The sequence below is a fragment of the Globicephala melas genome, chromosome 8, assembly GCF_963455315.2.
Source record: "Globicephala melas chromosome 8, mGloMel1.2, whole genome shotgun sequence".
Classification (NCBI taxonomy): Eukaryota; Metazoa; Chordata; class Mammalia; order Artiodactyla; family Delphinidae; genus Globicephala; species Globicephala melas.
The window spans coordinates 40406079-40430099 of record NC_083321.1 but is presented as its reverse complement, the minus strand read 5'-3'; the positions used below and the strand labels follow the sequence as shown (position 1 = coordinate 40430099).

At 46.1% G+C, this 24021-nt stretch overlaps 1 protein-coding gene across 3 annotated transcripts in view; it reads left to right on the top strand.

Moving 5' to 3' along the window:
- INSC (INSC spindle orientation adaptor protein) overlaps positions 1-24021 on the top strand; it is a 121198-nt gene that overhangs the window by 20036 nt on the left and 77141 nt on the right. For all 3 annotated transcript variants that reach the window (XM_060304430.1, XM_060304431.1, XM_060304429.1), the window contains exon 2: positions 13414-13514. In XM_060304430.1, the coding sequence (XP_060160413.1) occupies positions 13459-13514 (56 nt within the window). In that variant the 5' untranslated portion in view covers positions 13414-13458. The remainder of the gene's footprint in view (positions 1-13413; positions 13515-24021) is intronic.

Sequence of the window (24021 nt, the reverse complement as noted above, 5' to 3'; positions counted from 1 at the left end):
ATCATTCATTCTTATATTTCAAACCTTCCTTCTGACATTACATTCTTTCTGCCTGAAATAATTCCTTTAGAATTTCCTTTGGTGTGGGATTTTTACTTCTTTGAAAATGTACTTATTATTTCCTTCTTATTCTTGAAAGAGAGTTTCTTTGGGGGTAGAATTTTAGGATACTTATTTTCTGTAATCAGATATTTTCCCACTCTCTCCTGACTTTCATCATTGTTATTTAATGGTCACCTGTAAATCTAATTTCTCTCTTTCTCTGTCTGTCTCTGTTTCTCTTTTTATCTTTGGATGCTTTTAAAACTTCTCTGTCTTCTGTGCTCTTTAGTCTTACAAGTTATCTAGGATGTGTATATCTTTTGCATTTTTCCTGCTTGGGATTCATTGCGATTTCTGGATTTGAAAGTTGTTTTGTCTTTCAAAAATTTTGAGAAATGTTTCAGCCACTATTTTGGGGATATCACTTTTCCCCCTGTTCTCCCTCTTATCTCCCTTTAGAAATCTGAGTAAATACTTGTGAGGCTAATTTACTTTCTATTCCTTAGCTTTAGTTCTCTCCTGTTTTTGGTCTCTTTCTCTCTCTGGGCTGCATTTCAGATTATTTCATTTGATTTGTTTTTTTAATACACCAATCCAATCTTTAGCTGTGATTAATCTGTCCAGTGAATTTTTCATTTTAATTATTATATTTTAAATTTATATAAGTTCTATCTGGTTCTTTCTGCAATCTGCTTGATCATATTTTATAGGCTCTGTTCCTTGAAAATGTTTCCAAGGCTGTCTTTTATTTCTTGAAGCTGAATTCTCTAATCGAGTTTTTTCCCTTCATAGACAATGTGAATTCAGGCTACAAACCTTTTTGAAGGTCATATTGTGATCATTAATTCTCAGGAGAGACTTTACTTCCCTTTAACCCAGCATCAAAGTTGGGAAAGACAACTTTTCTTGCACCTTCTGAATAGGAGATTTATTTCTCATTCACCTTTGCATTGGGTTTCTGACCTTCTAGACCACTATTTTATTGTTTCCGTAGCCCCTAGGCTTTGTCCCTTGTCTGCCCTACCCCATACCTACATGGAACAGAAGCTTAGGGAATACAGCATTCAGCAGATATTCTCAGGGCAAAAACTACCTTCAACTCTTGCTTGTTATTCTTGGTTCCTGCTTTTGCTTTCCTTTTGGTTTCTCCAGATTTCCTACATTTTTGCCAGCTAAGTGATACATTTTAAAAACATTAAAACATCTTTATCAATCCTTTAAAATTCTTCTTATGAAGAAGTATTTTAGGATATATGTTATACCATATTGCTGTACGTAAAATTCCTGTGTGAACTTTCTCTATAAGAAGAGAAATCAATTATCAAGTAAAAATAAGATGCTAAAACATAGTGGCATAGTATGAATTTCCTTAAAGAGAGGGTACAGTCATTACCCTCACTCAACTTACTAGCTATGTACCATAGCAAATTATTGAATCTCTGGATCTTCATTTCCATGTCTTCAAAATGGGGATAATAGTAGTACTAATTATTTTGAATTTTTTTTGAGAAATAACTTATAAAAAGAACCTAGAAGTGTACTTGACATACAGTTAAGTGCCCAATACCATATTTCATTAAATTTAAGATGCCACAGATTGTAAGATGCCCTGTAACTTCATAAAAAAGAGAACATGCTTTCAATTAAATTACGACACAATGCAAAGATGCCATTGACTGAAATTACATCCCAATTTCATATGTTAAAATATGAAAAAAATGCATCTTAGAACCATCTGACCATACTAAATTTTGGCTATTAATATGAATGGATACATATGAGCAAAGACTACAGTGATTGAGAAATGGAACCTTAGTCTCAATTGATAGGACTTTAAATGTTTGTAGGTATTTATTCCATTCTACCATTACCTCATCAACTCCTGGACTCTGGCTGTATTGTGCATGAGTTAGAGTCTGTGTCCAGAAGGCTAATTGTCAGTAGACAAACACAATATTCTACCATCTTCTCCAAGACTGAGGAGGAAGGGGGAAAACATATTTATTGAGAGACCTCTGTGCCTAGCACACTTATGAGTGACTTAAATATCATATTTACTTTAATTTTCACAATTAGGTTAATTAAGATTAGTTGGTGCAACAAACGACCCCCCAGATATTAGTGACTTAGCACACTATCTTTGTTTCTTGCTTACTACACGGACTGATATGGGTTGGGTGACTCTACTATGATTCAGGACTCATCTTCTTCCTTCTTTTGGCTTTGCCATATTGGCCTTTCCAGATGCTCTGGCATCACTCAGGAGACAGAAAGGGGAAGAGAGAGGACCAGGAAGAAAGCATACCTTTCATTACAATATAATTAAAAAAAAATTTAAGACATCAGAGTTTGATTTATTCCTAGTAACTTGTTGGAGGAAGAAATTACTATAGGTTAGGGTGGTTGGAGGCCTCCCAGATGAAGTAGGATTAAAGCTGAGTCCTGAAACATTGATATTACTTAGAGATAGAAAAAGAGAGTTGAGGAGATTTCAGTCTGGATGTGCTGGAGTGGCATGACCAATGTGTAGAATTACGGAAGAGTAAGATGTTTTTGGAGAACCATGAAACAATCTCTTGGGGAATGACCAACATTTACTGAGCTCCTACTCTGTGCTAGACACTGTGTAAAGTACTGCTCAGGTGCTACTGTGATGTATGGCTTCCTAAACATAATTGAGCCTCAGTAAGACAGTATTCTACGAATGGGCTGTTTTTCATGTTTGACGCACTCTGTGCCCCAATTAATTAACTCAGATAATCATATTTGGAACATGTGGTCCAAGTACCTGACACTGCACCCTCACATAGAGGATTCTTTATCTGAGGACGTTATGATAATGACAGTAGGATTTGTTGAGGATGACTGTGTCGTGCTCTCACTCTGGGTTATTCTATTTATAGTCAATGGCCCTAGAACGTGTTCTGGTTCCCTGTCTTTTGTTCCTTTTCATTAGTGAGCTGCTGAGAACCCTTTGCCCTTGTGGCTGAGCCAAAGTTCTGGTTCAGTCTGGACTCTCCTTCAAATGCCCCACACTACTTGGGTCACATAGGGTATGAACTGGGATGTTAATTGTTTCTTCATGGCCAATGTTACTGATTATAGAAAATGTCTTAATGTCGTTGTTTGTGCTTATTCAAAGCATGGTCTCTATGTATGAGGTGTTTATCAAATCTCCTCCATGAGAAGCTTTTCTTCTTCTCAATATGTGTAATATATCCTGCTTTTTAATCCCCTTTAGTGTGAAGCAGCTCTCTGGGCCCGAGGTCTGGGCAGGAAATGGATCTTTACTTAGGCACAAAGATAGATATCATGAGACTTCCTATGTGACACCTTTAACTTGTCTCCCTGGCTCTAAGTAGTTATGGTATTGTTATTTCACTTGCTCTTATAAGCATCATGCAGGGTACATGATCTTATGTGATTCTTACAACAACCCTGAAAATAGATTCAATTCCCATTTTCCAGATGAAGAGGCTGAATGTCAGAGAGCCCTAGTAAGAGACAAAACTGGGATTGGGATCCCAATCCCGAGATTTTGGATTTCCATAACCTCATCATGCTACTTTCCAGATGTTATTGAGTAACCTCCGGTTTGGAGGATTTGAGAAGGAAATAAAATCCGAGAAGGTCGGACTATCATGGTTGTTGATGTAGCACTATGGCCTGCTCATGGCTTTAGAAGTAAGAGAAAATGACATTTGTGAAACTGCAAAAGAGTGTACCGTCTTCTCTCTTCTGTCCTCTTTCCCAAGGGTATATAGACCCCCCTCAAGCTGGGTCCTCATCATGACTCAGAGAGGGAAGTAGCTTGCCCAGTGTGACCTCTGAGCGTGATTTATGAAACAGGATGTATCCAAATTTTCACCACATTGGAGCTATTCAATTTTCTCTAATGGCCTTTATCTGAGAGTTATGTCTATTCGTGGCAGCCACGACCAGTAAGTCATTAGCTTAAAGTATACTGATTGTTAATTTTAGCATCCTGGGCCCTGGGCCCAGTGAGAGAGGACTCTTGCTTTTGCGAATTGAAGCTAAAGAACATTCGAGCAGTTGGCTGACATTTACATCAGGAAAAGTTAGAAAGAAGGGATAGTTAAAAAGTTAATGAGTAAGGAGCGGTTGACTAGCTGGACATAGTTCAGGAGGTAGCAGAATGGCCTCCATTTGGCTGCCTCTCTACACGTACTGTTTTCACCAGAAGAGAAGTGGAACCAATCTTTATATCAAGCACCCCTGGGTGCCAGGTACTTCACATATGTGATCTTACTGATCTGCCCAGCAGTGCCATGAGGAAGAAACCATCTCTTCCATTTCAACCTTATGATATAGGAATCCCACTTTACAGATAAGGAAACCTACTACCCAAGGTCACACAGCTAATAACTGATGGAGTTGGGATTTGAACCTTGGCAGTCTGCATTCTTAACCAGCAGAGCTCTGGATGGTGGTGGCCCAAAGGCCCAACCAAGTCTCCCTCAGGGGCTGCATACCACCTAAGGTCTTGGAGGTCTGGGCCACCATTTTCTCACTTATGACCCTTAGAAAATCAGCAGCTCAGGGCCAGCTCACAGATGCCAGTAACTGCAGTTTCCTTGTGTGGCTCAGGGCTTGGTGCTCCTCTCATGGGCATGTGGGGTGTCAGAGCCCTGGCGCTGGGAAGGGCCCACCCTGAGTCACAGGATGGGGGCATCCATGGCTTTCCTGGATCCAGGAGCCTGGACCTCCCTACAGGATTGTCTCTCACGCTCCTTCAGGGGAAGCTGCTGGGGGTTGGCTTTGACAAGTTGGAACCATTTGGGGGATGGGTGGTCATGTTAATCAGGGACTGGGACACACGGGCCTCAGCCAGGAAAGCTTGACGGGGCTCTTTTTCCTCCAACCTTTGGGGACTCATGGGCACCTCTGAGTCAACCTGCCTGTCCCATTCCAAGGCTGAGCTGAATCAGACTAGGAATCCCTGGAACTTCCCTGTCCACTGTCCATTCCCCTTTGCTTGGTAATCATAGCAAAGGAGAGAGAGCAGGTGTAATTATCCCTGTTTTACAGATGGGGAACTGTGGCGCCATTGATTTCCTAGGGTAAATCGCTCTGAACCTGGATGGGTCTCTTCAGACTCTTAACAGGCAAAGTCTTCTTTGGATTTCCCATGGGAGGAGTTTATGGGAGTGAGGAGACCTGGGTGCAGGTCCCAGGTGTAGCTCAGCTTACTGTGTGACCTCAAGCAGATTTCTTCCCCTCTCTGAATGTCTCTCTATCTGTTCATGTTGACCTCTCTGTGCTTCAGTTTCCTCATCTGAAAACTGGGGACAATGATAGTAACTTACTTCATAGAGTTATTTTGAGGATTAACTGTAAAGCATTTAGAACAGTGCTTGACACACAGCACCTAATAAGTGTTTCTCCCTCTACTCCTCCTCATTTTTGTATTATTATTATCATTATTATTGCAAGGGGGTAATCACTAATGCTTCCTATTAGTTCTAATACTCTAAGATTATGATGTGAGCTCCTCCAGGAAGGCTGCCCGGATTTTGGCTGGCGGCTATGGTCTTACCCCTGTCAAGTTCATGGACATATTTGTGCATATGGGATTCCTATTACTTTCCAGGTAGGGGCTGGAAAGTAGATGTATCCAGTTAATGAAGGAGGAGGCTTGGGATCTTGTCTGTGCTTTACGGAAACTATTCTGGCCCCAGAATTGAGGAGCAGGGCTGAGGTCTGGGTGGGCCCCCTCTACCTGACACACAGTTCTTCTGGGCTGTCCATCCAGGCTTTTCAGGGCCTGAGGGGACAAGGCTGGCTCTGTGAGCCCTGAGGTCTGTTCTGCCTACTTGCTGGGCTCCTTCGTCTGACAGCTGTGAGGGGCCCTTGGGGCCTCCTCCAGGGAGCCAGCGCTCTCTATATTTCATGAGGCTCCGTCCATTCAGCAGGGCTGGGTGGCAGCTTGCTTGGTTTCTTGCATCTCCCCTGGGAATAAGCGTTTTTAAAGTATCTGATCGCTGCAGGAGACTGGCCGCTGCAGCTATCAGTACTGAAGTATCTCTGATGACTATTGCCACCCATGGGAGACAGGTCACACAGAGGCCCGGAGAGGGAGTGAGGAAGGAGGCCCGTTGTCGTTACTTCACAAAGCTCATTGCATCCCTCCTTTCCACCCCCAGGACCCCACCTCTCCAGCCCTAGGGACTTCGGGGTCCCCTGGGAGATTGTTAATGAACTCCGGCTGCTGGTCTCATTCCCTGAGGCCCATCCACTCCACTGTTCACCATGGGAACTGAAATTCCACTCTGATTATTTCACTCTCCTGCTCAAACACCTTCAGTGGCTCCCATCATCCACAGGATAGAATCTAAAGAATCAGTTCCTTTCGTATATAGGACTATAGAGGCACCTTCCCTCCAGCCCCTGGGAGAGTCCCTAATACCTGCTCCATTTTCTGGTCTCCTTGCTATGGCTCGCGCTGCTCTCCTGACACTGAATGTCCTTGTCCCATCTTCACCTGGCAAAAGCCCGCCCTGCATTTAAGACTCAGCTCCTCTAAGAAGTCTGGCCTATTCCCCAGATGAAAGTGACCATTACTTTTTCTGTATTTCCATGCCACTGGGATAGCTTTCTCTGAACTCTACCACCAGCCCAGAGGGCTCCAGCCTTCTAGAAACACTTGCAGTTCCCTAACCTTACCATGTTCAGGATTCTGTGCCTTTCACATGCCCTTCCCTCTGCCCGCACATACTTCCTTCCCACCCCTTCTCCTTCCCTTATTCCCACATTCTTCTCTCAGCTTTGGGAGCATGTCCTGAGAAACCTTCCATGACCCCTCCCACCACCTCCCATTCTCACCTACTACTGCTTGGAGGCCCAATGGACCTCCCTTAGCATCCTCTTTGTTACCTGTTGTTGTAGTTTTCATGCAGCTTTGGGACTGTTGGTACGCTTGTCTGTCTGGAGAACCTGATGAGCATGGAGCTGGGGGTAGGGAGGGAGGCTGCCCAGGGGTACCAACAGACAGGGAGGATTGCAAAAACTCAGGAGAGGCAGGTGGCTTTGTCTCATGGATGTTAGGAAGCAGAGCCCTTTCCATGCAGTGTGTATGTTTGCAAAAGGCCCTCCGACCTTTGTCTCACTGAATTCTCTCAACAGTGTGGTGGAAATAAGTACCTTTGTCTCTGGTTTACCAGTGCGGAAGCTGAAGTTCCTTCATCATTAATCATTAGAGAAATGCAAATCAAAGCTACAATGAGATATCATCTCACACCAGTCAGAATGGCCATCACCAAAAAATCTAGAAACAATAAATGCTAGAGAGGGTGTGGAGAAAAGGGAACACTCATGCAGTGCTGGTGGGAATGTGAATTGGTTCAGCCACTATGGAGAACAGTATGGAGGTTCCTTTAAAAACTACAACTAGAACTACCATATGACCCAGCAATCCCACTACTGGGCATATACCCTGAGAAAACCATAATTCAAAAAGAGTCATGTACCAAAATGTTCATTGCAGCTCTATTTACAATAGCCAGGACATGGAAACAACCTAAGTGTCCATCATCAGACGAATGGATAAAGAAGATGTGGCACATATATACAATAGAATATTACTCAGCCATAAAAAGAAACGAAATTGAGCTATTTGTAATGAGGTGGATGGACCTAGTCTGTCATACAGAGTGAAGTAAGTCAGAAAGCGAAAGACAAATACCGTATGCTAACACATATATATGGAATTTAAGGGGAAAAAATGTCATGAAGAACCTAGGGGTAAGACAGGAATAAAGACACAGACCTACTAGAGAATGGACTTGAGGATATGGGGAGGGGGAAGGGTAAGCTAGGACAAAGTGAGAGAGTGGCATGGACATATATACACTACCAAACGTAAAATAGATAGCTAGTGGGAAGCAGCCGCATAGCACAGGGAGATCAGCTCGGTGCTTTGTGACCACCTGGGGGGGGGATGGGGAGGATGGGAGGGATACGCAAGAGGGAAGAGATATGGGAACATATTTATATGTATAACTGATTCACTTTGTTATAAAGCAGGAACTAACACACCATTGTAAAGCAATTATACTCCAATAAAGATGTAAAAAAAAAAAAAAAGAACTCACCTAGTCAATCAACAAGTGTTAATTGATCTGATTGTTATGTACCAGGCACTGTCAGGAAGGGGGTGGGGTGGTGGGAGTGGGGAGGAGATACAGCGGGAGAGCAGGTCAGACCTAGTGCCCACCCTTGGGATGATCCTCAAGGGAGAAAGACGTTAAGCACTAATTTCACAGTGAATTGTTTATAATTGTGATAAATTCCATGGAGGAGAAATAATGAGGGAGTAGGGTATTGTATGATGAGGGACTTGACTGAATCCCTGGGTCAGTGCCTCTCCTACCCTCCCCCCCACCCCCCTTCCCCAGTTCCCATTCTTCTCTCTATTGCTGCTGCTGGAGCTTAACTGCTTCCCACAATATTTGCTGTTCTGCTCCCGTTGACAGCCCTAATGGATTCTGCAGATTAAACAATCCCAGCCCTGCCTTGAGCTGTACTCGGCTTGGCCCATTAGACAACCAGAAGCCGCCCTTGCTCCTGGTTCTAATTGAATAACTTACTGTAAATAGCCTTCATTTCCTCCAGAGCCCAAGCTGGCTCCTTAGCCAAACGGAGGTGAGCAAGGGCTGCCTCTAATGGGATGCAGGAGCAGAAATGAGCAGTTGTCCCAGCAGGCATTGAATTAAATCAGAGACACTTAAGGCTTCAAGTCTTTCTTGAAAATGAGCCACTCCTGGTGGGGAGACACAGCCAAGAGCCCTGCAGAACCCAGGCTGCCAACTCCGGGGTAGGATTTCCAATGAATTAGGAAGGCCCTTGGGCTGGGGGTGGAGGTGATGGAGTTTCCTCTTTCCTGCTCACTCCTGCAGGTGTCCTTTTCACCTCTCTCGTGGGCAAGGTAGCACCTCTGCCTGAGATATATTTCTCAGCTCTTCCTTCCATGAGGAAGTGTACTCCCACTTTGAGGCTAGCACGTGCCAAGTGCATGATATATTACATTGAATTATATTATATTATATTATATTAATCTATAAGGGAGTTTTATGAGTGATCTCATTTAATGTGCATGAGGCTCCTAGGAGGCCGATATAATCAGAGAAACCACATTCATGAGGGTTGATGCTTTTCCCAAGGTCATGTACTTACCAGGCACAGAATCAGGATTTGAATCCAGATCTACCAGACTCCAAAGTTCAAGTTCATTCTGCAATACCAGGGAGGACAGATGGCATGGGGCAGAGGGGTTACCTTGAATTCATTCTTGGTTTCCTGACATGCTGAGCAGTTTTGGAGGGGTTCTACTCTCTCTGCTCAATAGGTTGAGTCTGGCTTAGGGCAGTGGGAGGGGGCAGCCACCCAGCACGCTTGAAACAGGTCTCTCTACAAAGCTGGTGACACTTTATTTATTTATTTATGTTTAACATCTTTATTGGAGTATAATTGCTTTACAATGGTGTGTTAGTTTCTGCTTTATAATAAAGTAAATCAGCTATACGTATACATATATCCCCGTATCTCCTCCCCCTTGCGTCTCCCTCCCACCCTCCCCATCCCACCCCTCTAGGTGGTCACAAAGCACCGAGCTGATCTCCCTGTGCTATGTGGCTGCTTCCCACTAGCTATCTATTTTCCATTGTGTAGTGTATATATGTCCATGCCGCTCTGTCACTTCGAAAGCTGGTGACACTTTAGGCTTTAGCTGGGACTGTGGCTTCCCATCCCCTGATCCCTTTAGGACCCATAACTCTGTCCTTACGACTCACCAAAGGAACCAGCCAATGAGCAACTGGAGAGATGCCCCCACTGTCTGTGCCCCTCTTCCTCCCACCATTTGGGTGCAGTGTTTGGATGCTTCATTTTTTGAGCACTGTTCTGTCCTCTGGCTGTGTCACTGAGGTCCGACACTTAATGAAGCTGGAGGACTCATGGTTTCGGAGGTGGGAGCAGTGGGAGGCGCTGGTGAGAGGGAAGAGGGCTCATCTGTGTGTGAAGGGTAGGGGCTGGGTGTTGCCCCCATGGAATGGAGTCAGGCTTCCAGTTAGCAAATGCTGGACCTGTGTCACTTTTGTTGCGCTTATCACCTTCACCTGCTCCAGCACCTCATCTCCCCTCTGATCATAAAACCTGGATACCAGCCCTCTGTCACCTACTAGCTGTGTGATCTGGGGCAGTGCACGTAGTTCCCCTGAATTTCAGAGGTCTCATCTGCAACAAGGGGATGATGATAGTACTAAATGAGTTAATACTATATGAAGCATTTAGAACAGTGCCTGGCACATAGTACACACTCAAAAGATATTAGCAATTATTATTCTTTGCACTTTTATAACATCAGCCAGATTAGCTCTTGATAGTCCCTATCTCACCTTCCAGATTTTCTGTCTTACCTGTTCCCCATACCCAGTAAATATGAGCTGTGGCTCCTCTGAGAGCTAATCTGATTCACAATCCCAGCTTCAACCATGTAGGTGCACAGTCCCACACTGAGAAAGATGGGGTTTCAGACATCCGGGAGTTTGTCCCATTGAGGGAAAGAGGCATAAATAATACAGTCTGTGCATAGGGCAGTGATACACGTGCAGCCCAGATGTCCCCAGGAGGGCTCTCCAGCCTCTGGGAACACGTGCCATCACATGACCCAAGGTTTTGTTAGCAGGCAGCCTCCACTGGCCTAACTGCTGGGAAGCTGTGGATGACATGGAGGAATGAGGACATCTCAGCCGGATGTTTTAACAAAATCAAGATATATTAGGTTTATTGCATCCCCCTCAGCTGAGAGCCCAGCGGTTGCTAATGAAAAGGAAGAAATTGTTTGAGCGTGATTTGTTCCATCTGGGTTCTAGCCGGCTTCTCCCTGACGGGCTCATAGGCCAGTGATTAGGAATCTGTTCTAGAATTTCGTGGTCACCAAGATGTGTTTCTGGAATCTACCTCTTGGAAAATCAGAATATTCTCCTGCATTCAGGAACCCTTTCTCAGGGTCCCTCAGATATGACTTGATCAGATCCAGGAGGTCCTCCAGTATTCTAGGGTGTGCTCACAGAATCCTAACTTGTTCACACTTTAAAGGGCCTTGGAACTTCCTGTGTCCTTAAACTTTCCTTACTGTCACTTGCCTCAACCTTTTTGCTCTGCCCTCTTTCTTCTCCATGATGAAGATGGAGCTAAAATAAGATCTGCTTGCTCACTGAACTCTGATCACATCAAAGCATTCACTCTGAGAGGGTGGTATTTCCCTTTTTGGTTCTTTCATCAGACTCATTGAAAACGGAACAAATACCTCATCTTGTTGTTTCTAGCTTTTTTCTTTTGTGCCATTCTCTTCAGGCTGCTTACTCACTGGGTTCCAAAAATATACCTTCTCAATAATGAAAATAATGAAAGTAATAAAACTAATTATACTCCTGATGATAAAGAGGCCTCGTGGAGCACTGTTATTGTGCTAGGTGCTTTTTATGCTGTATCTAATTTTATGCATCTTCCCTGGCAAAGCTGACCACAGGACTGAACACAGCGCAGACTCTCAGGACATAATAATAACTATTTATTTAGCTCTCAATCTCGCCTGACACTTCTGCATTCCTGATCTTATGTCATTGTTATAATAGCCCTGTAAAACAGATACTATTATTCTCAGTTGCAGATGAAGAATTAGGGCTCAACATAAATGTATTAAAATTTCATTCCACTCATTATTTCTATAGACATATCTAGTGTTTGCTAAGTGCCCAGCCCTTGAAACCAAGTGGTCCCTGCCATCCAGGGTCTCACAGTCTAGTGGCGTCTGCAGAACAGGGAACAGGCAGTGACAGTGAGTCTCTGGAATGATCTAAAGCCCTAGTTTATTCTGGGCTTCTTCCTCCCTGTACTTTTCAGATTCACATTTTTTGTCTTTTGTTCCAAGCATCACAAGGGGTACTTTATGTCCAGCCACATCACTGTTAATTAAAGTCCTCCTCCGTTCTTTTCTCATAAGGGTCACTTTTAATCATAATGTAAGAGTTTAGTTTTTCTGGGCTTGAATTGCTGCCCTCCTCAGCTGTATCCTCCCACAAGTTCAGACTTGTGTTTTCTCTGAATGTCTTGAAATCTGCTGTCCTCAAGCTCAGGATATGACAAGTGACAGACAACCATCTCTTGACTATTGCTTTACCCAGGCAAAGGTGACAGAATCTCCATTTTCCCCAAGGAGGGCTTCTTCACTGGCTTGGAGAAAGAGGTGTCAGAGAGGGAAGAATGGAGATGGGATTTCGAGGCAGGAGACAAACAGGTGGGCAGCTGATTGTATGGAGGAAGAAGAACACTGTTGTCTTGGTCTAACCTAGGAGGCACAGGCAAGCCAAGTGGGTGCTCAGTGCTGGGATTGGAGGCCCCGGAACCTGGATTGCCTTTATCAGTTAGGCTGCTTTTGGGTATACTAAACCAAAATCCTCACTTAGACAAGAAGTTTATACTTTACATACTAGGAAGCCCAGAGATGGGCCAGACTCAGCACTGGTTGATTGAGTGGCTCAGTGATCAAGAATGCAGGTGTTTTTCCTCTGGTGCCTTCTTTCTTCTCCAGCTGGGTCCCCTTTTGATTGCAAGATGGTCTCTAGCAGCAATGGAGCGACGTGCTTCCTTGTTCAGGTCCAATGGGAGAGATACTACCTCATCTTGTGTCTGGCTTGCAGTTAAGGACAAAGTTAACTTTTCCTAGAAGCAATTCTGTCATGGCTCATTGGCTTTAATTGAGTCACATGCCTATTCCTAAACCAATTCCTGGCAGTTTGCGTGAAATTACATCATCTAAAGTGGAATGGATTTGGGGAAGCAACCACCATGCCTATTACAGGGTCACATTTCCCAGGCATAAGCAAAGTGAGGAACCTAGTACTGTCACAGTATATATTGATAGTAAGGGAATTAGCACAGAGAGTTGCCAGATTTAGCTAATAATACAGGATGCCCAGTAAAATGTGAATTTCAGGTAAACTCTAAACGTTTTAAGTATAAGTATGTCCTATGCAATATTTGCTAGTCTATGTGTCCCAATATTTGGTGCAAAGCAAAATGCGTTAGGTACGTTTTGGGCCATGAGACATAAGAAAAGATTCTAGGGGTTCATAGTGGGCTCTAGGGGCTTAGAATCAAGATCAGACCTGAGTACTGCATTGCTTGTGTGAGGATAGTGGAGTATAAACTGGTTGAAACAGCAGAGGAGGGCCAGGGGGCCTTCCCTCCACACCTGAGATGAATCCCTGTGGCCAGGATTTGGGAGAGAAAATGATTGCGCCTCCTCACTCGGGCGGCCCTCGTTGACCCCACTCTGCCTTCTCTCTCCAGGGCCCCGACCGCTGTGGGCAGGCTTTGCTGCAGATTGGCGTCAACATGATGGCGCTGCCTGGAGGCCGCCACCTGGACTCCATCCCCCTGCCGGGTCAGCGGTAAGTCCCACTGCTGTGTCTCAGGGCAAGGCCTGCCCCATCTGGACTCTGGCTGAGGCCAAGCCCCAGGATCCTGAGGTTTGCAGGTGGCCCCTTCTGTCTGTGCACTGTGCTGGGGAGGAGGCTTAGGACGAGGTATCGGGGATGCCACAGTCACTCCGCAAATACAAATGGAACTGGGCCCTGGGGCACAGAGGAGTCAGCCACATCCTGCCCCAAGGAGCTAGTTTAAGATTCAGGCAGACAATGAAGCAAAGTGTCAAGTGAAGTGTGCTGCTAAGATAGGGGACCCCAGAGGCAGCTGTGGATCCCGCCAGGGCCAGGAGGCTGGAGCCACTGGGGGAAGTGGCCTCTCTGAGCCTCTTGGAAGAGGTCAGCCTACCACTAGGTGGCTTTCTCTCAGAGCACCAGGGACAGGAGTGGGCACAGAGCTGATCCTTGGGAAGCACTTGTTGCCCTGAGCGGCAGTGTGGGGAGGGTGGGGGAGGAGTTCACTGAGCAGCAGGTGAGGCCCGGATGATGAGCTGGGAAGGAAAGACCTGAGGCTCTAGAGCTGCCTTCACACAGGTGAAAGGGATGGGGAAGCAGGTGTAGATCTGACATGACTTGTCCTGGAGGCCTGAGACAGAAGCAAAGGTGGAGGCACCAGGGCAGCAAATCTGTGATGACCAACTGTCCCGGTTTGCCTGGGACTGTCCTGATTTTGGCTCTGAGATTCCTGTGTGCCTGGAAACTCCTCGGTCCTGGGCAAACTGGGATGGTTGGTCACTCTAATGCAGGTTTGATCTATGGAGGAACTTTGCAGTTTGAGTGCTCAAGGCTCAAACTTAGCCCTTCATTCCTTGCTCAGACATTTTGACGGGGATGTTTCGAGGCAGCAGAATCCAAGTAGCACTTGCAGGGCCGTTAAATCGTTGTTTTGTTCTGTAGTATTTTGCTTTAAATATATTATGGTACCACTACCACCTAATCTCTACTAACTCCTCACCTGAATTGCAGGGGGTTTCAACTCATTTACATCATGCATTTCTATATTGTTTGTTTGATTTTTGAGTATTATTTTATAATCAGAAAAGAGTGGAACCGTTCTAGATGAAGAGGAATCTTAGTCTTTCCATCACCTGTCCTGCCCAGGTAGTAGGTTGGAAACTGTGTATCCAGATGGGCAACAGCAGCTGTGGCAATAGGGCTTTGGGACACCTCCACAGAACTCATGGGTGTTGGGATGGTCAGACCAGAGGCTGTGCTGGGGGCTGGGGAAGCTGTCATCACAGGGCTGTTTAGGACGGTGGTTAGGAGTTGGGACCCACTCCACCCAAACTTGATTCTTGGTTCCGCTACTTATTAGCTGTGACCTCGGGCTTCAGTTTATTGATCTATGAAATGGAGATATTTATACTTACCTCATCGGGTTGTGATGAGACTTTATAAAGATGTATAAAGATATATAAATCACCTGCCTGAAACATAGAAACTGCTCAATCAACGTTAACTTCTTCTTTAAATAAAGAGTAAGTACTGCTCAATCAACGTTAACATCTTTAAATAAAGAGTATGTCCCCGGACTAGAGAATACGGAGCCAAGGTAGGTCACATCCTGGCACTCTTTCAGCCCCTGGTAACCACTGATCTCTCTCTTCCAAGCTCCTCAGAATTTTTAAAGATAAAAGAAAGTTAAATTACATAAAAATGATTTAGGAATCAGATCACTATGCTTTTCGAGTCAGTCAGGACAGGTTTTCTAACTTACATTGTACAGTAAATACCTTGGGAGGAAAACAGCAGACTAATATGGTTCCACAAACACTGCAACCTGCAAAAATGTTTGTTTAGAATGTCTTCAACCTTACAGTTCTGTTAGAGCAGGGCAGGCTGCAGAGAGAAGGTGGTATTTCCTTTCATATAGTCATAGCTTGGCATTGCCAGGGCAGACCTCCCCAGGATATTGGGGGAATCGAATCCTGTTAATCCTCTACCACCCTATTAATCGTCTGTGTTCTAGAGGCATGTGCATGAGCTACATTCACAGCGGAGGCTCATGTGTATTTACAGGACGTCAGAGGGGTCCATTTGTCTGATCTGATGCCACGTTATGGGCAGACAATAGCAGCCACCTCTACTTTCCTCTTGCTCCAAGCTGTAGCCTCTCTCGTGGGGAACAGCACCGTGGTTATTGTCTCCAGATAAATAATTAATGCTGGATAATTGACTTTTTGTTGTGTTCCAGTGAGGCTGAATTTCACTCTGGAGTGCCATTGTTCACCTCAATGTACAAAATAAATAAATATGGTCAAGTTGTGTGGGATCATCTCACAGCCTGGGTGAATCCTGTGCGTTAGGCCTTTGGTATTTGAGATCCTTACAGGTAAATAGCATCAAATAGAGCTTTTCTAGGTGCAGGCTCCTGGAAGAGAACAGAGGGCAGGGAGCCACTGAGTCTGAGGGCAGGGGTTGGGATCCTGAGCTGAATTGGCGTGGGCGACAGGAAGGTGTGTGATAGTTCTCTCAACACTGACTGTGTCTGAATCTCCTGGGAGGTCTTCGTATTTAAAAATAATAAAACAGACAAGCCAAAGCACAAAACCCTACTCTTGGAAACTGTAATACGGGAACTCTAAGTGGTTGAAAGCATATAGGCCTTGGAATCAGACTTGGGCTCAAATCCCAGCTCCGCTTCCTATCAGCTGTGTGACTTTGGCTGCCACCTAACCTGTCCGAGCACCAGCTTTATTGTCTGTAACAGGGTGTCAGTCGTAAGTGCTTTTAAAGGTCGTGTAGGTGCTGGGGTCCAGGAAGGAAGGTCTCTCTAGGCCTCAGGGTGCCAACCCACACGTCACCAGGCCATCCCTGTAACACTAACACACCCCTCCTCCCTCCCTCCCTCCGCAGTGGAAACCCTCGCAAGCTCAGGTTCAAATACTTCCCTGGGGGTTCAGGGACTTATTGGTGGGATTGCAGGAGACAGGGCCTCAGCACTCTGGGTAGCAGGAGACTGTGGCTGCTGTGTCTCTAGCTGATCTTTGCTTTCTTCTTGCGTCTCTGGGCTCCCCTCTTTGTGTCTGGTACAGTGATTCCCTCCATTGGCTCTGGGCTGGGTGGTAGTGGTGCTGGGACCCAGACATGGTGGTCCGGGTGTTGCCACCTGTCTGCCTGCTCCCAGGGTTGTGCTTTCTACCATCGCAGCGTAGCCCTCATCTTCTGCAGGGATCCTGATGGCCCAGTCCTTTGATTGGACCCTCTCTATGGAGAGGTTCCTACAGGGTGGGTTGGAGGCCAGTCTGAGGGATGCACACAGGGCCACATCCAGACATGTCCTCCCTCCCTCCCTCCCTCCCTCCCTCCCTCCCTTCCTTCCTTCCTTCCTTCCTTCCTTCCTTCCTTCCTTCCTTCCTTCCTTCCTTCCTTCCTTCCTTCCTTCTCTCCTTTCTTCCACTACTTCTCTTACCCACAGATCAAGCTGAGACACTGACATTTTCTCTCTGGTTTCCTGCCAGTGAGGGTGGGAATACTGATGAAAGGACTGGGCTTCACTAACCCCATAACAAAGTTGGCTCACTGTCATCCAGCATTTGCTAAAAGCTGGATGCTTTTACACATAGCAACTCAGTCCTCACGATAGCCCTTGTGTATACTTATTATTATCTCTCTTTTGCTAATGAGGGAGCCATAGTTTAGGTCCTCTGGGAAGCAGCCATTGAGATGGAGTTGAGATTTCAAGATGGTTATTAGGGAGTGCCTTTGGGATCAACACCTGTGGAAGGGAGAGGAAGGAAGCAGGCCTGGGCAGGGGGAGCTGGGGAGCCGTGATGCCTGCTTGATGATGACTCAGCTGACCTCACAGGGACCTTTGGGATCAGAGTTGTTCACTGGCCAGAGTGGCCAGAACCTTCATATCCCACCTTGATCTGTCGTTGGAGTGTGTGGGCAGGCATGACCTCAGGTGAGGTGCCTCTGAGGCAGTATCTGGGGGGTCCGCCAGCTGGGGACAAAAAGTCCTCCCCTGAGGGGGAATCTGAGAGGCACATACAACGTCCATCCCATGAGGAAATGAGGCTTGAGGAGTTAAGTCACCTACTTGTCCAGGACAGGCTGACAAGGATCAGAGCAGAGATACATGTTCCCAGATGGTGCTTGAACATGAGTGGCGGCCAGCATTCTATCCTGGCTGTCTTTTCCACGACGTTCTTGAGGGCATTGCACAAGCAAATCATCCACTCATTCAAGTAGTTGTTTATTTACTAGCCTTCCACATAATTTCTCAAAATATGTATTGAGTGCAGATCACGTGCTTTGTGTGGGACTTGTGTGCTTAAGGACATGATTGTGACCAGATACGGCGTGGTCCCTTCCCTTGTGCAACTCACTAATTTATCTCTTGGCTTGATCAGGCCTGGTTTTGTAGCAAGTATACAACCTGGGGCTTTTATTTGGGGTGTCTCACTGTGAGGGAATCGCTTTCTCACAGTGTTTCTGTTCAGCCTGGAATCTGAAACGAGCCAGGGCTGGATGCAGCTGCAGCTAGTGGCAGGCGGCCTCCTGGGTTGCCCCTGGCCTGCTGGCGAGGACCCGCCCAGCTTCCCTGAGCCAGTGGGGCCGTTGCAGCCCAGCCTGTCTCCAAGTAGATAATGGCTTGCATGTGTACACCCTTGGTCTGTGGCTGGTTTTCTGCTGCTGGGTTGCTTTCTGCGCCTGCGGTGAAATGTGCATACTGTAATTGTCAATGGGATAATTGGATATTTGTCTGTTGTTTAAACCAAAAGGAAGGCTAATCAAAGCTAGAATCATATTCCCTTCCTTCTCCCATCTCCCAAGAGAAATCCACAGAAACACAGGGCGTGACCTTGTAAAGGCAGAGGGACGATGATTCAATAGATATTTTTAAGAGGAGAGGTTGGATTTAAATTCCCTTATGGTGCCGGGAACTGGGATCATAGAGGTATTCAGTGTTGTTGCTGGAAGTTTCCTCAGAGCTCCCTGCATTATAAGATAGGGAAATTGAGGCCCAGAGAGGGAAATGGAGCTGCCATAATACTCTTCAGGCCCTCTTCTGCCCTTTGGGGAGTACTGCCTTTCCTGGGCTCTGTTTCTTAAGTTTATTCTCCCTCCTAGCCTCCAGCAAATTCTGGCAGCTCTGTGTCCTAGCCCCAGTGGAATCTTCTCATTAGCAATGATCTGTAATAGATATCAATTTCATTCATTCACCCATTCATTTGAATGAAATTTACTTGAGACTAAGAACTTACTCTGGGCCAGGCCTTGAGTAGTACTATAATGAGTTATGTAAATGTCATCCTTCCTACTCAGTAATAAATGTCCTGAGGGCCAAAGTCATTTCTGATTCATATTTGTGCTCCTTTGGTTAAAATGCACACAGAATAAACTCAAAAACTGGTTGTTGAATGAATAAATGTTTAATAAATGTTTGAAAAATGACTAACAGCTGAGGAGTTTCAGGTGACTGTGAGAAATTTAATTCCATAGCTTGGATTTTGTTCCTTTCTCCAAGACACTCCCCTGTCTGTCTCCAGCAAGCTATTCTCATTCTTTATGGTGGAAAAGTGCCGCTTGGAGGGAAAGGATAAGCTAGAGTTTTACCTTGATTAATTTAAATACTGTTTCTGAATGTAAGTCAAAGATTTAACTGGTTGAAGGAGTCAGACAGTTGGAGAGACTTTTTTTTTCTTCTAAAGAATAGCGATTTAGGGCTTCCCTGGTGGCGCAGTGGTTGAGAGTCCGCCTGCCGATGTAGGGGACATGGGTTCGTGCCCCGGTCCGGGAAGATCCCACATGCCGCGGAGCGGCTGGGCCCGTGAGCCATGGCCACTGAGCCTGTGCGTCCGGATCCTGTGCTCCGCAACGGGAGAGGCCACAGCAGTGAGAGGCCCGCGTACCGCAAAAAAAAAAAAAGCATAGCGATTCAGAAATATTTTTAATCTTTGGTTTTAATTCATTGGGAAAAAATGTCACTGCAATTTCATCATTAAATGTCTTACAGGAGAGCACACTGTAGTGGGAGCAGCAACCAGGGACCAGAGGCTGGCCTTCCTTCCATCCTGTCTTCCTTCCTCTCTTCCTTCCTTCCCAGCCCTGGCTCTATGCTAACCTGCTGTGTGTTCTCAGACAATCCTTTTCCCTTTCTGAGCCTCAGTTTCTTAATCTGAGAATGAGGAGGTAGGCAAAAGTTTCCCCAGGGACCCTTTTAGCTCTACCTTCTAGAAGTCTGTGAGTGAGTATTGGATCGTCTTCCCTTTTCTGGACAAAAGTAGCCCACTTCAGTGCCTCAGGGCTATGAAAGAATCTCATTGACCAAAACAAACAGGGTCTTATTCCTTCCAACGAAAGTCGTGAAGAAGTTTAGTGTTGGCCTTGTAGCTGGGATGGAAACTGTAAGACATTTTAGTTTGGGAGCCCCTTCCAGCATTTGAGGGTGTGCCCTGTTCAGGTTTTATGGAAGCCCCGTGGTACAGCCTGGAGAAGTGCTCTTCTCCAGGGGAGGGGATAGTGCACCCTGCTTCGCTAGGTTATAATATAGATAAATCCATGAAACCTAGCACTCCAACATGCTTCTTGATTTGAAGTTCTTATTTTGGACTGAATTCATTCCACCCCTCTGACTACTCTTAGCAACTTGCCGTCTTCCCAACATGTGGTTCCTCGCCTCCACTGTTCTGCACATGCTGTTTCTTCTGTCTGAAATCCTACCATCTTCCAACTCTGCTTCTTCTCCTGGTGAACTTGAAGGCGTCCTTCCAAGCGCTGGCGTGGGAAGCTTTCTCAGATACCCTAGTTTGAGATGAACATCCTTTCTGTGCTCTCAAAATTCTTTCTCCTTACTTCAAAACGCCATAGGGAGCATACTGAACCATAATTGCTTATTTACAGTCATTCATTTATTCATTCAGTAAATGTTTATTGAGTGCCTATGATGTGCCAGGTGCTGTGCTAGGTGGAGAGATTATGTCTCACTGTAATAGAAGGTCCTGCCTCTTGGAGATCATATTCTTACCATCTCTCCTTTATAATCCCAACACCTAGCCCAATACCTTGGCCCACTGGGGTACTCGGTAAAGTTTGGAGGCCATTACCAAGTGTTCTTGGCATAGAAATATATTCTTACAGAAGGCTCTCCACTTCACACAGCAGGTGGAATAGAATAAGGCAGAGAAATCCAAATTCCATATTTTGAAGGAATAATTAAAGTTTCATTCTGAGTGAAAAGTAGTTAAAATGAACCAACAAGAATGTAGGCAGAGATTTCCTTAAACTAATGACCCCCAATGTTTTGGGGAACTCTGGATGCCAGGCCAGCAAGCTTATCTGGCAATGAGGAACTGGTATCAGCAACTGGGGACCAGGACATGTGTCTGCTGAACTGGGAAGAATTGTTCCCTTTGGCGTCTGAAGGGTCAGACACAGTTACCTTCTCCCAGTGATGGGCTTTGAAGAATGAGGAGGGCAATCTAAGTGGCAAGAGCCGAGGCAGGGACAGTGAAGCGGGTGGGGAGACCCTTCGCAGCCAGAGTCCTGAGAGGGTCCCTCCGCACTCTGCACGGTCTCCCTGGCTTCCCGTTCTGGCAGTACTTCTGGTGCAAACTCGTCAGAGATCTGTGATGATGGGGCCAGTGGGCCAGTAGTTCTGTCCTGAATTTAAATAACACACACCCTACTCTCTCCCCAAAAGAAATAAGGCAAGAGTTTGAAAAATGACTAGGCATACTGTAGTCTTTAAATGATCACCATCTTTAAAAAGGCATTGATAATCACATCAGGGAAGTCCAGCATAGGAGAAAGAGCCCCAGCTATGGATTTGAGGGTGTGAATATCAGCTAAATTGCTGAAGACCATTAAAGAACACAGCATTTAGGGAAGACCAAGGTTCTGGTCTCAGACTGCATAGATTCTTGTTTCCACTTATCTACCACGAGACCTTGGCCAGGTCACTTCACCTCCCAAATCTCAGTTATGTGACCCTCATGGGATTGTTTTGAGGGTTAAGTAAGCATTAAGATTGGTTCTAGCATTTAGCACAGTGTCCAGAAAGTAATAAGCACTCAATCAATTTTAACTTTATTATGACTATTAACAATGAGGTCTTAGACAAGTTAAGTAATGCCTCTAAGCCTCAGTTTCTACATCTGTAAAATGGGTTGGTAATCGCCAACCATCAAACCACTGTGAGGGCTGAAGGAGAGAGTTCTTGGTGCCCAGAGGTGCTCTATTGTTTGTAATTCTCCCTGCTTGCTGTGTGGGTAGTTAATTCCTTCTGATTTTAGACATATTTTAGGAAGCCCATTTTTTTCATACTGTAATGCCTTAGTATAAGACTATGCTCCTCCCTTCCCCCACCCCAACTCCACCCTGGATAATTCCAGCTTAAAATAATTTATCCAACCAGTATCCTGGTATGTGAAGATGATTGTGGTTACATCTGGCTTTGTGTTTGGAAGCTGCCAGGCTCCAGAAAACCCAGATTTGGGGGCTTATTCACCTCCTTCCAGATGTCCAGGAAAGCCACCATCAGGGAGCAAGGAGCAGGGTGACTTGGGGAGTAGACATCTACTTCTCTCAGGGGCTCTTCCAGATACTGGACAGGGCTCCTGTGAGCCCCATTCACTGTTTGGGATGCCCTCCCTGCCCCACAGGCAAGGGGGCATCTTCCCAGCATCAGGCTCAGATTCCAGCTCACTGTGGAAATGGAGGAAATCCAACCCTGGTCCTGGCCCCTGGCCCCTCCAGCTCCTTGGCTGGAGACCCTACAGGCTCCTCACTGTGGTGGTTTCCACCATGAAGGGTGTGTGACTCATTGCCAGTCCATCTGCTTTGACCTCAGTTTTCAATTCCTTCCTTTGTATGAGAAATCAGATCATCTGTACTTGCAATGGGAAGATTTCATGTATAGTGAGATGGCAGCTGCAAGTTCACGGCTGAGGATGGTTGAACCACTGGGAGTTGCGAGGTGGAGGGACAGCGGGCAGAGCCTGCTGCACAGCAAGAGCTGCCCTGTTTAACCAGATTTTTTATGTTGGGGTCAACCAGCAAATGCAGTAGGAAAGGTGGAGCCCTGAGAACCAGAGAGCTAATGACAGAGAACCTGATGAGCTATGCAATTATGGGATGCTCAGCACTGACGCAGTCCAAACCGTAAGGAGCCACAGTCCCCGGGCTCCAAAATTGAGAAGAACATCTCATTATGTGGCGGCACAGTGACGGCGGCTGGGAGTGGACCGGCTTGTGGCAGGGCTGTGCCGGCTTCACCAGGCCTGCTCTCCTCTCTGGGAAGGTGTGGGGCCTCTTTGAGGGACCCTTCTGTAGGGTCTAGACCCCACTTCTGCCATGACCTCGCGTATCCCACTTGTCATCGTGCAACACCATGAAACCAAGCAAAATGAAAACTAACTCCTACCTGGATGGGTTTCCTGTCTCAGTCAGGGCAGCACCAGTCACACAGACCAGAGGCTGAGGAGGCAGCCTTGCTCCTTTCCCTCCTTCACCCTCGTATCTTCTCATCTCCCTCCCAGACCATTCACTTCTTCCCAGGTCACTGCCTTAGTTCAGCCTTCTGTCCTCTCTCTGCTGTATAACCATCATTTCCCGACAGGTCACCCTCCTGTATGGTATTTAACTCACTCCAGTCCATTTTCTACTGAGTCTCTGCACAGTTGTGTCACCGCCCTGCTCTAAAATGTTTTGAGTGTCTCTAAATTGCCTTCAGGATTAAACCCAAATCCCTAATCATGGTATTCAAGGTCTTTGATCAACTGGTCCCTGTCTCTCTCCTTAGGCCCCTTCCTGGCCACCCCTCATAGGCCCCTGATGCTTGATTTCAGTGAAACTTCTGGTCGTATTACTATTTTTATGTCTCTAGGCAGTTTTGCATTTATGTGGAAGTCCTTCTGTCCTTGTCGTCCTGGCCAACTCCTCTCCTCTAAGAACCAGGGCAAATGTCATTTCCTTTGTGTACATATTCCCAGGCGAAGTCAGGCCCTCTGTCTCCTATGATCCCAGACTCTCCTGCTCACAGCTTCTTGCTGCCAGTGTGGTGTTTAGTTGATGCGAGGAGAGGCTCTGGGCTCTAGAGCATGGGTCTGAGTGATGGTTCCACCACTTACCCACCCTGTGACCTCTCCCAACAGAAGTCTCCTTGTCTGTAAATGGGGGCAATAACAGTCTTCTCTCCCAGGGCTGTGGGGAGGATTAAGGAGTAATATATTGAGAGGGCTTAGAACACTGCCTGGATCATTGCTGGAACTCAACACGTCAGCTACTGTTATAACTGTGACCAGATTGGATTCTTGGTGCTTTCTTGCCTGTTCGGGGTCTTGCCTGAGCTGTGTGAGCACTGGGATTTTCTCCTGTTCAGGTTTGTCCTCAGCTTCTAGAACAGGCTGGCGCTGAGAATGCACACAGAAAACACCAGGACATCAGGATGCATGTACTGGCTGCAGGACCTGGTGGGACAGGCAGCTGCTTCTGGCCTCTGCATCTGGGGCTCTTTTGAAGCCAAATC